The 16146-nt window shown below is 44.2% G+C and overlaps 1 protein-coding gene across 4 annotated transcripts; it reads right to left on the bottom strand.

Annotated features, from left to right (window-relative positions):
- Window positions 1-224: 224 nt before the first annotated feature.
- RBBP4 (RB binding protein 4, chromatin remodeling factor) lies at window positions 225-11058 on the bottom strand. 4 transcript variants are annotated; one of them, XM_073318073.1, is made up of 12 exons: window positions 10871-11058; window positions 9262-9406; window positions 8381-8526; window positions 5797-5970; window positions 4721-4836; window positions 4439-4617; window positions 4209-4335; window positions 4007-4084; window positions 2600-2676; window positions 2438-2495; window positions 2239-2349; window positions 225-1282 (listed from the first exon to the last, which is right to left on the bottom strand). In XM_073318073.1, the coding sequence occupies exons 1-12, from the start codon at window positions 11004-11006 to the stop codon at window positions 1217-1219; spliced, it is 1413 nt and encodes a 470-aa protein (XP_073174174.1). In that variant the 5' UTR covers window positions 11007-11058; the 3' UTR covers window positions 225-1216. The 4 variants fall into 4 exon arrangements, with proteins under 4 accessions (XP_073174174.1, XP_073174173.1, XP_073174176.1 ...); XM_073318072.1 differs by having other exon boundaries at window positions 9262-9409; window positions 10871-11057; XM_073318075.1 differs by having other exon boundaries at window positions 4439-4599; window positions 10871-11057.
- Between the last annotated feature and the right edge of the window lie 5088 nt (window positions 11059-16146).

Genomic DNA, 16146 nt, shown 5'->3' with positions numbered 1-16146 from the left:
ATAGCCCCAGAGGCTGATGGAGGAGTAGCCATACTCCTGCCTCCTACACACCAGCATTCTTCTGGCAGCATTTACAGGTCACATCTTTTAAAGAACCTCCTGGAAGGTATAAGGTCTCCATACACTGCTGCTCAGAAAGCACCTCTATTGTAAGAGGTACAATTTTGCCTTGAGAATGCACTTTTCCTGAAGATAAGCGTTAAAAAAATCAAAGCAGCACACCATTTATGTAGAAAAACAATTTATTCCATCTGAAGCACTTACACATAATTAGTCTTGGAGAGTAACAGCCTACTGGTGGAACAGGTCACCCTAGTGGGAGATGTGCAGAAGCTAGTGGTCAAGGACTAACTCCTAAAAAAAAAAAAGTTGCTCATCCACATTTAATATTTTGTTTTACATATACCAGCTACCAATGGTGTTTTCAGATTACTGGGCATGCCATCTGTGGTAAGTCAGGTAAAAACATACAACTTTACAACTTGGTGGTCCCAAGTTTTAAAAACCATTTCACAGAAAGGAAAGAAAATATAGTATGAAAACACAGCTCAAGAACACACAATAGAGCAAACTACATGGGTGGTGAACAATGATCTGCAGGAATAGCTACCGTATCCAAAATTCTGTGTTGCCCACCAGACGGGGAAGTGAAAATCCAGAATTAAGGAAAGAACTCTAGTTCTGGTTGAAGTTAGAATCTGCACTTGAAAATACTGGCACACAGACGAAAAGGATCCTGATATTCTGAGTTTTACCAAAAAGAGGACAAGAGACACCACTCTCCACTTATCAGCTGCTCACAGATTAAAACCCCTTGCAACATCTGAACTGCATCATCTCAGACACACTTAGGTGGCTCCACCCCTCAAACCTTGGTTAAAGTTAACCAGAAAGCCTGCAGCTGTAGCATATAAGCAGAAGAGAGGGAAAAAAAGTGAGTTTTTTTCCACTTCATGAAGGCATCTTAGGCCAGCTCGATACACAATCAACTTCTGTAGGAAATTTAAACAAGGAGCTACAGCACAGTACCAGCTCAGCTGGGCCAAGCCCTTAAGTTAGGGTCCTCATTGTTGGAGTTAAAAGCATTGTTGATGGTATCTACATAAGGAAGGCTGAACACAAAGTCTATGTGTGTTTCAAAACCAGTGTTAAATCAATATTAGGACTGGAAGGGAAGAGAGGGAAAGAGGACTAAAAACAGTAAAAGGTCAGTCATCTAGGACCCTTGACCTTCTGGATCCACACTTCCTTCAGGGTCTTCATCATTATATATGTTCTCAGCCTGCAAGACAGATACAGAGGATGGGGAATTGGAGAAGCACTTAATAGGACAACATTTATCCAGGTTAAAGGGATTCAACTGGAGCACTCCCAAGGACTGCAGTTCTAGCAGTTGCTCATCTCCACATACTGAGCTCTCACCCTAGATCCCTCAAGACCATTTAGCATTTACAGAAGTGTTACTATAAATATGACAACCTTCTCATAATGGTCATGTTTTCTACATTATTTCCTTAAACAAAGGCTCATTATATAGACTGTAGTTTGTACATAATACAATTAAGGAGGCAAGTCCCTAATTGTGTAAGTGAAGATCACTGAGAATCCCACTGTATTTTAAAAACAATAAAAAAGGATCTTTTCCATATATTTAACATGCACTACTCTCAGACAGTGCCTTTCAGAAGATCTCAAAGCACTTCAACACGATCATTCCAAAGCCCCTATCAAGTGGATATTCCATCCATTTCCAGGTTGATAAGCAGGAGGTAAAAAAGGGACTGTCAGGGTATAAGTCACTTAAAAACACTATTTTCTTTTCCTATGCTTCTAAGTGGAGTTATGTAAAATATAAAATTAATTTCCCCAGCCCCATTTATTCTATTTACCATTTGTAAGCATTTCACTCACTTTGGACAATGACTGATCAGTTTTCAACTTCTCCTTTGGCTCTCACACACAATATAATGTGTGGGTTCCAAATACTGGAAGGGAAGGTTTATATCGTCCCAAAAAACCCCCCACATTTTTGGAATTGAGAAACATGAAGTAGTTTCTTTAATGTTTGTAAAAAAACAAAACCTAAATCAACTTCAGTACTGCACAGCAAGTCTGAATCAGAGCAGGGAATTCTACTCTGCTCAATAGATCTGAGATAGTGTCATTTCCCCACACAGCCACCAAACAATGAAAACAAAAAACACCCCCCACACACCAGCCAACCACAAAGAAACTTACCATTTGCCAGACTTGCATAATATTGTCTTCTGATACAGAACAAATTACCCAGGGTTCATTGGGATTCCAGGAGAAATCAGATATCTTTGCAGTGTGACCACCATGAATAAACTAGTATTGGGGAAAACACAAAAGACAGAGCATTCAGGTCTACAGTGTAAAGCATGTCAGATCCAGTGTTATGGTCTGAGAAACTTACCAACAGCTCCGGTGGGCCATCCTCTGCATCTTCAGGGGACTGCTCTTCTCCAATTTTACTGTAGTAGAAACAAGAGCAAAATGTAAACAGAGTTTTCATAGGACACAAGGGAATTGATTCAGGAAAGACAATAGCAGGTAACACTGCCAGTTTAGGACTTACCTCAAGTCCCAGACATTTAGCCTGCGGTCAGTACCACTGGAAGCCAAAATAGTCTCATTATGAGGAGACCACTGAACCTGCACAAATAAGAGCATATCAGAAAGGAGATGAATCTTAAGAAGCGATGCATGAGACAGTGGAGCTACATCTGCTTTATCTCATGAATGCAGTTTTCCAGTTTCAAGTTGTAAACGCATCAATTCAAAATATGAATTTTCCATTGATAATGCTTCTACATAGAAGAGAGGCTTGTGAACACTCATGACGGCATGCCTAAAGCATGAATGAGGTGATGTACTCAGACTCCAGGGAGCTGCAACATCCAGTCTTCCTTCTCATGTGGGATGCTTACTGAAAAGCACTGCATCCTCCAAGGAGGCTGCTTTCCCTCCCATCTGCGATAATGAGGGTTACACTTACACAACAAACCATGCACTCATGTGAAATAGGATGCAAGATTACATGGAGCACAGAAAAAGCAGAACAGAAGGGAAAAAGGAAGAAGTCCCAAAATCCTGTTTATATCAGCCCAAATACTAGAGCTATTGCCTCCAACTGGAGGACAAACTATTCCTGGGAATGCTAAAATCCAGCCGCTGGGCCAGAGGTCAAGGGAAGAGTGTTGGGTTCTAAGCACATGTCTTTCAACAATGCATGTAAAAGCCATCAAGTGTTCTATTTAGAAACTGTTATAGTTCTCAATGATAGTAAGCATCTTACCCAACAAACCCCTGCATATTCTTTTCTTTCGAAAGAGTCTCCCATTTTGCTGCTCTCGAACAATTATCGTCACCTGCCATCTCTTCTGATGCTGAAGATGCTAACCTGTCTAAAAAAGGTGTCCTGCTTTCCCAATTGCTCACTGTCTCTAGCTGACCCTGAAGATCCCCATTATTGGTCACCAGTTTGTACTCTAAGATGGTGCAGCGTTCCTTGAGGGACGAATCCAGATGATGAACATGCTGCAGACATTTCAGCACACCACCTTGTTTCTGTCTACCACTATGAATAATTTAATTTTACTCTGTATTGCTAACATTTCTCTTTTTAGTGATAATGAGGAAAGGCCATTAAAGCTACCTCTCATCTAACCTGTTCCTTTCTCCCAATCATTTTAACTCCTGTAAAGGTTTGGTATTCTTCCACATTTAAAGGGCTCACTATCTGCTGCAGCTCCTCACTGCAACTAGTTACTGTGGAGAGAGTCACATAAAGCTGCCAAAAACCGCCACAAATTTTTAATGCAAATATCCTTAGTACTAAGGACAGTGGAAGGAAAGGAACGAAATGGACTAATTTTTAATCAATATATGTTAACACTGTGCAGGGTGTCAGTAGGTTGGAGGCCCCTCAACCGCAGGAAACAAAATCAAAGTAATTCCATAAAAATATACCATTTTACTGTACCTGAAATATTTCATCTTTATGAGATTCAAAGGAATGCAGCTTCAGTTTTAGGTTTCTCAGATCCCATAAAGCAACAGTCTATTCAGGAAGAAGAAAAAATAAAATTAAAGGCAAGAGATACTTTTACCAGAGTTAGCAATATATAGTTGTGTGAATACGAGCTTAAAGGATGTCATCTGTCCACATTCAAGACAGACCATACCTTATCAGCTGATCCTGTAGCCAGAATAAACTCACTATAGGGATTGAAAGAGAGGCAGTTCACTTCAGCTGTGTGAGCATCCACAGAGTGGCTGGGTTTGGAGGTGTTGTTTGACCGGGTGTCCCAACTACAAAGAGAGGGAACGTGATGGGATATAAACTTTTCCTGTCCAACATCAAAAGAAAGGTGGAATGTTCTCAACTTTACAAATAATGATACTACCCACTTACATCATGAGCTTCTGATCATCAGCAACAGATCCAAAAAGAGATTCGTGGAGCAGGTGCCAAGATACATCTTCCACTACTGCTGTATGCCCTGTAAAGATGGTCTTTGCATCCACCACTTTACCTTCCTTTGGAACAGCGCTAATATCCCACAAGCAGATGGTCTTAAAGAAAAAGTGTATCTTTAAGATAGAGGAACTCTCCTCACCTCCCCTCACCCACCCCCAAAAAAGCAATAGTTAATCAACTAAAGCACAGCATTCTACATATATTTACAATACTCACGTGATCATCAGAAGCACTAAGCAAATGCCCACTCAGATTTGGATTCCATGATAGTCCATAGCCTTCCTTTTGGTGTCCACGAAGACGCAGATCAGGGTTACACTCTCCAGAAGGGTCTGCAAAAGCAGTGTCAGAAAACTTCAGTTCCTAACAACTCCACTCATGCAAGCCCACCCCAGACCACCATGAAAAAAAGAGTTCTACATTGCTTCCCCAAGCTTTGCTTTCACATTTTAAACAGAATTTCCACTTTAGTCTCTTGAGTATTTTCTCCAGCAGTGGGACCATTTCATTTTTAAGAAAAGCTGTAGAATGCACCAAGACAATCTACAAGGCTAAAGAAAAATGTTAGAACTAATGTCTTCTTAAACTGCTAAAAGGAAGAATAATATTTCAAAACATTTATTACTGAGGAGCTAATTCTGGACCAGGGTTCCATTATGCTAAGGTGCTGTCAAAACAAAGACGGTCTTTGCTCCATGTCTACAATCTGTAAATCAAGAAGTAATTTGTCAGGCTGGATGGTGCAATGTAAACCACTCATTTTGTAATTTGCAATGATCTTCGTTGGCTTCCCCCAAAAGAGGCCAAATTAGTTTTTAAGGCTACCACCTCTCCCTACTTTCCCTAGGCTGTTTGCTGATGATTTTACATCCCTGTTAGCCAGGACAGCAGCTCAGCCACCTAGCAAACAAAACAGCTTCCAGCTGGTCACTGAGCATCCTCCATTACCACAACAGGTGAACTCCCAACACTGCCTTAGTGAGGAACTGCTAGCGTTGCCCCACTCAGACAATACATAAATATTTAAAAATTAGATTCTAAACAAGACATGACAGAGCATTCAGTGAGGCAGCCACTGAGAACACATATCAACTAGTTCCTTGGAGAAGTCTTCTACATAAGAAACAAAAATCAGGTTTTTAATTCTAAGAATTAAAAACAAGATATATCCCACACAAACCCTTAAGCTTCTATTGGCCTGTTTCACCCTTCCCACACACACAGATTCATACGGCCTATCCACTAGAGTTTGTGCTCAGCTCTGGACTATGGCAAAGGAGAGCTACAGACACCTGGTTTAGAGGGGTGTTTGGTGTAATCAAAGACCAGGACATCGCTGGATGGAGTTTTTGTGGCAATGATGCATGGATTTTGGGGCATGTAGCGTGCTCTGTTCACTTCTCCTTCATGGTTGATCTTGATTTCAATTTCAATTTTCCCACTAACAGAGCCAAAGCCTCCAAACTCTGGAAATAAGGAACAGATAGCTGTTAATAGTGAACTGAGCATGTCATTCAAAACAGAATATGAGAACTCAACAAGGCCAGAGAAGTATCCACATAGATTATAGGACAATTTATTGTTCTGAAGCAATATTCATAGAAAATAAGCCAGGAGAAGCTGATTTTCAAATACTTCATTTTAAAATGCATTTGTTGTTGTTACATCAACACAACAGGGCTCTAACTAGCTCCCAAACCCCCAAGTCAGTTTATTACTAGAAGCTTCTGCTAATTATTTCAGCTAAGAAACTCACAAATCTATTACTGGTGAAGGTTCAAGACTAATAGTTTTAAAAGAGCCTCTCTGTTCTACAAATAGGTGATGTATGTTGGGAGATCCATCAGAACACATCTGTTCCTAAACACAACACAGTTCGAGTCTTGCCCAGTTAGATGGTACCAAACTTTATTTAACAAAGCATCATACTGTCCTTTAAGGCTTGGAGCTACAGCACAATTTTGTTCAACAGTTCAGCCTGCCTCTGCAGACAGGACCAATTCAGCCTACCCCCAAGGCTCCCTGAGGAAGATGCAGGACCTTGTATGAAAAATATGGCAGGCAACCCCAAGTCTAGGAAAGAGAATAGGACCTACCACCATTGATCTGGCAGCAGGGGACCAGAGGTGAGAAAGGTGTCAGAGTGACAGAATCCCTGGACAGAGTTCCTGACCTCTCTTCCACAGTGTTGGCATCAATCTACCTACTCCTATGAGTGGATTCACAGTAGATTTCTCTTCCATTTCTGAATGATAATGAAACCACATTGGAATCTGGCCCATGAATGCAAGAAATGAGACTTTCAGAGAAATTTTAAAATTTTTAGATAGAAAACTATTAATTCACTAAATCTCATCAACTGAACTCACAGTAAAATGGCAAGGTTTTCTTTTGTGATGAATGTACTTTATAGTACTGGGACATTAAAAATAAGAAAGTTCATAGTCCTTGTTAATGTTCTTGTAATAAGTTAAACAAAGTTCTTGTTTATGCTCCTCTCATTTACAACTAATAAAATAGGCTTAAAATAGAAGCTAGATGAACAATAATAGCAAACAAATCTGTTTTACAGAGTGAAACTGAGGTAGAAAGGTTACATTAAGCAACGTGCCCAAGGCCACAATAGGAGGCCTTGCCATGGGTGTTTAGACAAGGCATTCATTAGTGCCACAGCTAGGATTAGGTCAAGTGTTCTTGGCTTCTAGTCTAGTGCTCAGTTCAATAGGCCATACTGCCTCATGTGGAAGAATGAGGAGTAGCAAATATATCAGGGTTATAGAAAGTCAGATGACTAAAAAAATCAGTTGATAACTTTTTGAAGCTGTTTAGCATCTGAATACAAAATTGAGAACAAGTATTGTGCGGTATATTCCTTGAGAGACACTAATGTGAAAGTCATTAAATTAAAACTAAAACCATTTTAGGACCATGATTAAAAGTTCTGGGGTGAAGAGATTCTCTACAGACTTCCTATCTCACTTAAAATTGCAAGTAGAATTCAAATATTGTGATTCAATACCCATCATGAAAAACAAAAAGGATTAAGATACGAAGGAGAAAAGAAGCAGCTTTACTGAGATTTGACATTTCTGGAAAATAAATACTAAAATGAAGTATTTTATTAGATAGACTCCTGTTCATGAGCAATACTGAGAAGTCCAAAGATCAAAATGTCAATTGCACAATCCTGGCTTCTAGCAAGACAGTGCACAGCAAACAACAGGATTGGAAATGATATATGTCATGCAGAACAATTGATTAAACTGACTAAAATAGCCATTCCTTATAACAAATAGGAACACTGGCAGCCAAACAAGGCTGCAGAAAACATGGGATCCAAACCCGAAGTATTTGACTATTTAACTGGACAAAAGTACAATCATTCTTTTTATTCTGAAGGGGCTGGCACAAATATTGTCAGCAGGATTCAAACTAAAGAGAACATTTGAAACATTACACCCCCTCTAGGGCAGAGGAAAAGGACACTTTCACCAGGTTAAGAAAACAGCCACTACAAAGGAATACTTTATGCAATGTAAAAGTCAACCTGTAGAATTCAGTCATCTCATAATGGATATACAGTTGTACCCCACCATTTTGCATTAAACCTTCCCCCTTTCTTTTCACCACAGTTACAAGAAAAAAAGGTTATATTTTACTAAGTGAAAATTAAATTTAATTCAGTGTAGCATATAGATTAGAGGTACTGTGTAGAAATCCATGAGAGAGAAGCTGAATCCTTTCCTGATGATTTAGTAGTGTGAGAGTTTTAATTTTTTTTATATCTGTACTTTATGAACCCAAAGCTAAGAAAAGGCCAAGAGCTAGTGAGAAAAAGGTTAAAACTCCACTTTGTTCATCTCCTTTATCTCTTACCTCCTTTCTCACTATCATAGTGTGAAGCATCAAACTGTGCATCATCATTGGGCAGCTGAACACTAGCTATCACAAGATGATTTTGTTCATCTGAAGTGTGGGTCCCCAGGACAAGTCGGTGAATACTGAAATCTTTGCCTTCGGGTCTACAACAAAAGGAAATTACATGAGTAATCAAGGGAGAGATATCCAGCTGTAACCAGCTCGTCAGAATGAGCCATTGCCTGGAACTTATCCCTTACAAAACAACCAACACAACCACCCACTCATTTTAGCATTGTCCCTGTGCGCCTACTCAGATAGGAAATCCCCTCACTTCAAACAAGGTTGCTTCCAGATCCCATACTGGAGTCCTCACAACACCAAAACCTACTTGTTTTCTTTGCCCCTCTAGAGTGTCCCCGATATACCGCCCAAGGAGCTTCTAGTGGAGTAAAACCTTGAGGCTCATTAGCACTTTCTGCAAGCAGCAGATGGAAAATAAATTGGCTCAGAAATTAAGGGGAGGACAGCGGTTGCGTGCAGACAAGGAAGCAGGCAATGGACATATGTAAACGGTTTACTTTTACTCTGAAGCTTTTGTCTGGTGTAGGGTGGTGGGGGAAGAGCAGAAAACAACTCGATATTTTGAATACAGGTAAAAAAAAAAAGATACCATCACACAGAAGCTTGTTTCTAAACCAAAAAGGAGGAGCACAGGTATTGGCTAACAGTCTGCGGGCCATCACAGTCCTCAACTCACTACTCATAAGGCAAGAGTACAAACAGCTGGGTCATGGAAGACAGCAATTATACAGTCTCACTGCAATATGAGATGTGATAGCAAATTTGTTCTTCCATCACCGTCTCCCTCCTCATTCAAAATAAGAGGCTCAATTTACCTTGTTACATCAGGAAGCCACTGAGCAGTCAAGCTGGGCCACTCCAGAGCATGGGTCATTACCAGATCATACAAGAAAGGAGTATTCTTTTTCCAAATTTTATATTCCTCATTGATCACACGCTCCTCCACCGCATCGTCAAAAGCTGCTAAAGTTTTTTTTAAAATGCACAAAATTAATATGGACAAGTACATTTATAAGCTAGCAACAATACAATGAGTGGGCATTTAACAACTAGCTATCTGTCTTACTAATAAATTGGTTAGTCTCTAAGGTGCCACAAGTCCTCCTTTTCTTTTTGTCTTACATTGTCACACTGCTGATACTGACACCATACATCTACCAAAAAGACAACTATTAGATTAAAAATCCCCTGCAGCACATGCGATCACCTCTCTCTCTTCAGATAAAGAAGACTAATCCAGAACCAACACTTAAAGATCCATTGTCACACAGATGTAGGAAGCAATAAAAATTAAATATGCCTGGAATACAAAGGAGCAGTGCCTAGCTGGGCTCAGTTCATACTAGAAATATCCCCAACAAGGCTATGTAGCCCTAAGTCAACCAATAGATCCCTCTGTATCTCCTTGTGTGACAGAGGAGTTGAATTTAAACCTACCAACTCACCCTTCACTAAAGATAATGCACAAAAGCTTTCCACAATTTAGAATGGCATTCTTTCCTCTAATGTTTTCACCGAACATGAAAAACAAAATCTTCCTCCTTTTATACTATCTAGGTTTGAGCAACCCAGGAATCCTATAAAAATGCAGTAGTAAAGATGGGGTCAGAACCCAGACAGAGCAAAGATACTTCCCTGTGTGTAGAAGGGGAGTTTCTGGGGCCCTTGAGAGTTAAATTGGTCGATAAGGGCGATTTGGGGAATCACAAGGAATGAACCCCTGTAAGCAGAGGGTAGGAAGTTCTTCACTGGACAAACGTGCCCCAGAGAACCACCTCACAGACGGGCAGAGGGAGCAGCAGCAGGCGGCTAGGGAAGAAATGGGAATCCCAGGGCAGCTGGGCTGGATGAGCAAAGCACAGCCCCGGACAGCCCCAGGGGCCGAGTGCAGCTCGCGGGGAGCCTGCCGAGGGTGCGGAAGGTCCTGACGCTCACAGGGGCGGGACTCAGCAGTGACCTTACGAGGGCGGAGGCGAACCCCAGAAGGGCCCCTCCGGGAGCCCCCCTCCCCATTTGACACCCCAGACTCGGGGGCCCTAGGGGAGCAGGCGCCCCCTGGGCCGGAGCGCGACCAGCCCCTGCCCGCCCGCCCTACGCGGCGCGGGGCCCGCGGCCTGACACCCCGGGGCCGGACCCCGCCCCCCCAGACCCAGGGGCCGCCTCCACAGCAGCCCGCCTGGGAGCGGGGCCCCACCCCCAGCCCTTCCGGGGAGGGCCGCCTCGCACCAGGGGGACCGGCTCCGGCGGGCGGGGAGGGGGACCCAGCGCCGGTCCCCGTTACCGGGAGCCGGGCCCGCCCCCCGGCGCAGGCTCTCCACAGGCCGGGGAAGGGGCCGAGCCGCCGCCCCCCCCGCCTCACAGAGAGGGGGGAGGGGCCCCAGGCCGGCCGGGGCCTGCGCGCGTCGGCTGCGCGCTCTCGCCTACCCTCCTTGTCCGCCATGGCGTCGGTGCAGGCGGTGCGGCCAGCCGGCTCCTCGCCTCCCTCCGTCCCCGCCAGCCGCCGCTCTATTGTTTCCTGCCCGCTGCGTGCGGCTCCAGCGCCGCGCGCCCTTCGCGCCATCAGCCGCCAATCACAGCCCGCGGCCGGGCCCCCGCTGCCAATCGTAGCGCCGAGGCGACCTCGGGTGGGCGGGCCCAGAGGGCGGCGAGCGGGCTCTCCGGTCACGTGGGTGGCGAAGGTGCCGCTGAAGTTCCCCTGGGAGCCGCCATTTTCCAGTGTTGGGCGGCCTGGGCCCTTTTCCTCGCCCAGGTCTCCTTAAAGGGCCAGTCACCAGGCAGTGGCCACTTGCATACAGGCACCGCAGACTGTCCGCTTGGAGCCCCACGTCCGTGCATTGGTTGGGGTCACCCTGGGTGGTGGGATCAGCGATTGCACCGCATGCCACAGGTGACGCTGTGGCGGCCTTCGAAACCGGCCCGGCCCTCAAAACCCTTTCCAGATGGGCCGCTCTCCAGCCCTATGGCCTGGCACTGCATGATGTACATTGGTCCCCTCGCGGATGGCAGTGGTTGGCCCATCTCATTGCACAGGTGTGCCCTATTTGCCAGCACTATTGGGGGTCATCTGAGTGAGTGACCGAAGGGTAAAGCCTGCGTGTAACTCCTGCCACTCAACAACCGGCCCTACCACCGCCATAGTGAGCAGCGTGACACTGGGGGAAATTTTTTGTAAATTTTTATGAATCCTCATTTTTACGCTCAGATAAATTGGTTAGTCTCTAAGGTGCCACACGTACTCGTTTTCTTTTTGCGAATACAGACTAACGCGGCTGCTACTCTGAAACCTACGAATCCTATGTACACCTCAGTTTCCCCTGTACTTTGCGTGGCTACCCAGTTGGGGGGAAAGGACTGTGTTTGCTCTCAGAGAGCTTACAGTGGCACAGCTGCACCAATGACACTCTTAGCCAACGGGAGAGAGCTCTCCCATCAACTTAATCCACCCCCAGTGAGCGGCAGTAGCTATGTTGGTTGGAGAAGCTCTTCTGCTGACATAGCCCTGTCTACACCGGCGCTTATGTCAGTGTAACTTATGTTGGTTGGGGGGTGGCTTCACACCCAGGAGCGATATAAATTATACCGACAGAAGTGGTCGTGTAGAAATAGCCTAAGACATAGCTGTGTCTGTGTCACTTGAGTGGACTAGATGAGTGTCATTAAAAAGGACTGGCAGAGAATGGAATGGAACCAATGGAAAGCCACTAACCAGGACACTGACACCTAGCAACCAATGACCCAGAGACAGGAGGATTTCCCTGCCTCAGCAGAGAAGCTGAGCAGAGACCCAAGCTGGAGAACAAAGGACTGGGAGGTGTGAGGTGGGGACATAAGAGATGGTTCCTGGAAGAAGCTTGGGGCTTTGTTACCTGGGAGCTGAGGAAGGAAGTCAGAGACAGAGAGTCTGAAAATGGGGTTCACTACTGCTTAGCTGGTGCTCTGGGCTGACCATAATGGACTATGCTTTAACCTTAATTTCTGTATGCTAACCTAAGGACTTCCTACTCCGTGTTCCAGCTGACTAATAAACCTCCTGTATTGAAAATGCAATGTTAGTGTCAGTGTAATTACTTGGTAAAGTGCACTAGTCCCTGAAGAGTGTACAAGTCTCTATCAGGACCCTGTTTCAGTTGGACTTGCTGAACAGAGCTCAGTATGAAGCAGAAGTGATGAAGCCCCAGAAGTTTAGTCTCAGGAGATGGTAAGGATGCATGGCCTACCCTGGGAGTCAAGTGAGACTCCTTGGGGTCTGGCAGATCAAAGTGATTCCTCCAAGACGCTGTTCCAAAACTGGGAGTGTAGCACTGATCCTGTGGATCCATGATAAGGAGTAATATTATATCATGTACTGGCTAAGGTGCACTAATGTTGCCGGCACCCAGTGCCGAGAGGCTGAACAACAGCTTGAGTGGTTCGTTACCCGGTGTGCTACACCCAATAATCACAACGGGGTGGAGAAGCAGAAAAGTTTATTTGCAGCTGCAAAAAGGTACAGGGAGAATAAAATCTCAAATCCTGCACAACAGAGCAGGAAGTTACACAGGCTTTTATACATCCGTTTTCTCAGCATACTTATCCAATAGCAAGCTGCCCCAAGTATCCATATAGCCAGCCAATCCAGTTCCCAGCTACTTTCCTGATTCTCTGTATCATTTGTTAAACTATACATAAAGCTGCTTTATTCAGCATTGTTCTTCCATATCTCCCCTGTTTGGCCTTGCTTAGTTTCAGGCAGTCTGACTCTGCAACATACTGTTGCAGATTCTCAGCATAACTGCTGTGTGTGCCTCCAGGCGGGGGGGGGGGGGGGGCAAGGACACTTGGGCCTAGTACGCAGAGCTGCTGCGAGTGCCTCCAGGCAGGAGGGGAGGCCAAGGACACCTGGGCCTAGTGCGAGGGGGCTTGTCGTCTTCCATCCCCTCGAGTTACCTAGTGGCCATGCCCCAGTGTCCCCAACACTAAGGAGGAATATGCAATGAACAACCACCCATCTATAATACAGGCAGATGGTCCCAGTATGGAATGCTGCATGTTGGTCCAAGCAGTTTTAAATAGTGCAGCACTACACCACAGAGACTAGAGGCCCCACCATGCAGTGCTCCAAGATGTTCTTTAATGAGGTGCTGCATCAGACATTTGCAGACATCTCCATGCTGCATCTAGGAGAGAGCAGAAAAACTGTTAGCTGCTCCACTTTATGCAAATTTAATTGCCCATAAACCTCTGTTTTTATAAAGTTTGTGTGTCCCTACATACTACATCTAAGGGAAGTAAATATACCTAGGAATAAAAGTTTTTGTCTACAAGTCACTGCAATCTATTATCAGATAATAGTATGGAACACCCTAAAATCCAGACAATTACGGAATTTGAGAAACAAGGTTCAAATTCAGCCTTTAATCTGCTTCCTAGATAGTTTGTTACCGCCCTTCCTCACCGAAGAGTTAAAACATTACAGACAAAATTAAGGTTTTTTTGATTATGTGCCCTGTATGTTTGGATGTTTCCTGTCTCCTGATTATTTTCTTAGTTCTCTCCATGGCAGCAAGACATAAATGGACTATATCCAACCCTAGTCAATACTTTCCCCTTTCCATATATACCACTTAGATGCAACAGAGATGGACATTATAGAAAACACTACATTGGATAGACACAGACTGTACTCTGTCCTTAATCCCAATTTTAAAAAGCAGACTAGCTGCTACTAAATGTGTGTGGTCTAGAGGTGTACACACTAGACTAGGACTCAGGAAATGCAGGCTCTATTTCTGACTCTACTAGGAGACTTTAGAGTCACTTGCACATCTCTGAGCCTCCATTTCCTCATTTTTAAAGTGGAGATAATGATACTGACCTCTTTTAAAATCTCCTGATAAAAAAAAACTATGAGAGCTTTTTATTTAGTCCTTCCAAAAAGTCCTTCCCTTCTACTGAAAGTAAAAAGGTATACCCTTATTTATTTATAGATTTCCTCTCTTACATTTTCATTCAGAACATTATTAGCCCTGCTTTGTCAACCCCAAACATTGAAAAATAATTAATTTGGCCCATAAAAATGGAGAGATTGTTTTAAAAATCATGAGGGTTTTTTAAAATATTAAATGTTCGGTACTTTTTCTTGCCTTTTGACTCTTTAGGGATCCCTTGCTTCACATTTTCAAGATTTTCTCTGCAACCACAAGGGCTAGAAATTTACTTTAAAAAATTAAAGTTGAAATTACACCTCTACCCCGATATAACCCGGTCCTCGGGAGCCAAAAAATCTTTCCGCATTATAGGTGAAACTGCGTTATATTGAACTTGCTTTGGCCTCAAACATTTCTGTTATTAATAGTCACTTCCCAACCCCTGACTGACCCCTCAGAACCGCCAACGCACCCAACCCCCCCTGCTCCCTGTCCCCTGACTGCCCCGCCCCCTATCCACACCCCTGCCCCTGACAGGCCCCCCAGGACTCCTATGCCCTATCCAACGCCCCCGTTCCCCATCCCCTGACTGCCCCACCCCCAGAACTCCAAACCATCCAACCCCCCCTGCTCCTTGTCCCCGACCGGCCCCCGAGACCCTCTGCCCCTTATCCAACCCCTAGGCCCCAGCCCGGCACCCTTAACACACCGCTCAGAGCAGCATGTCAGGGCAGACATGCTGATGCACTGATCCGCCAGAGAGCGCAGCCCCGCCCCTCAGAGCGCTGCTTTACTGCATTATATCCGAATTCGTGTTATATCAGGTCACGTTATATCGGGTAGAGGTGTATTATGCAATATCATGATTCCAGAACCTGGGCCTTTAAGAAGACGCTACACATTGTGAGACCCTCATGATAAAATCACAAGAGCTGACAATTTTGAACCAGTACAATTTCCATCAGCTGTTGAGGATGCTAATTGGATTTAGCTGCAGATAGCTCCTTCCACATGCAAGCAATTTAAGGAAAGAGCAAGGCTGGTCACTCTGTGGGGAAGTGGAAGATACAGTTGGGGGATAAATACTTGATTACAGAACCTGCAGTTGACACGTGTTTTCTGGTCCTGAAGTTTATTTCCATTTACCTTTCAAATTAAAACGGGGCTTGAAAGTCTGAAGAAACTGCAAACAGGCTGATTTTAGGAAACTTGTACTCCTCACTGGGCCCTGACAACCTTGTTCACTAGGGACCAGATCCTATTCAGAGCCCCATTGACTTAAGCATTTGCATGTGTTTTCAGGATTGGGGCCTAACAAACAGTTGCTGCCCTAAAGAACAGATTTCACTTTTATCTGCTGTAGTGACATGGTTGAGAGCTACTGAGAGTCTGCATTTGTGCCAGCTGCTGTGATTTTGGTGGGCTTTATAGGGGCTTGTTTTGTAACATGTCTATGTTTAGATTTCCATATGCACACTGGGCATAGTTCTGTAAAGTGCTGAATACCCTCAGATACCATTAACTTCAGGGGGAGTTGAAAGCATTTGACACTTGGAAGCTCAGGCAGTCCTCCTATACAACTGACTTGTTACTTTGGTTTTAATATCATTCTATTATTTATGGAGAATTGACAGCATGCTTGGGACTGTACAGAACATAAAGGAAGACATTATTCCTGCTCCAAGGAGTTAACAATTTGTGGCCCCAAACCTGCAAAGACTTATGCACATGCTTAACTTTACCCACTGTTCATGTTCACTATTCATAGCGCATAAAGTTAAAAGCACATGTAAA

Source organism: Lepidochelys kempii, chromosome 19 (genome assembly GCF_965140265.1).
Source record: "Lepidochelys kempii isolate rLepKem1 chromosome 19, rLepKem1.hap2, whole genome shotgun sequence".
In the NCBI taxonomy this organism is placed as follows: Eukaryota; Metazoa; Chordata; order Testudines; family Cheloniidae; genus Lepidochelys; species Lepidochelys kempii.
This window is presented reverse-complemented; position numbering and strand designations above follow the sequence as displayed.

What these genes read in the sequence shown, in the direction of transcription:
- RBBP4 (XM_073318072.1), bottom strand. Translation starts at nt 11,006, where the DNA reads ATGGCGCGAAGGGCGCGCGGCGCTGGAGCCGCACGCAGCGGGCAGGAA. An exon ending in TTAGTGCTTCTGATGATCAC is followed by an intron (nt 4,618 to 4,720) that starts GTGAGTATTGTA and finishes TCTATCTTAAAG; the next exon opens with ATACACTTTTTCTTTAAGAC. An exon ending in TTATGCAAGTCTGGCAAATG is followed by an intron (nt 1,283 to 2,238) that starts GTAAGTTTCTTT and finishes TCTGTCTTGCAG; the next exon opens with GCTGAGAACATATATAATGA.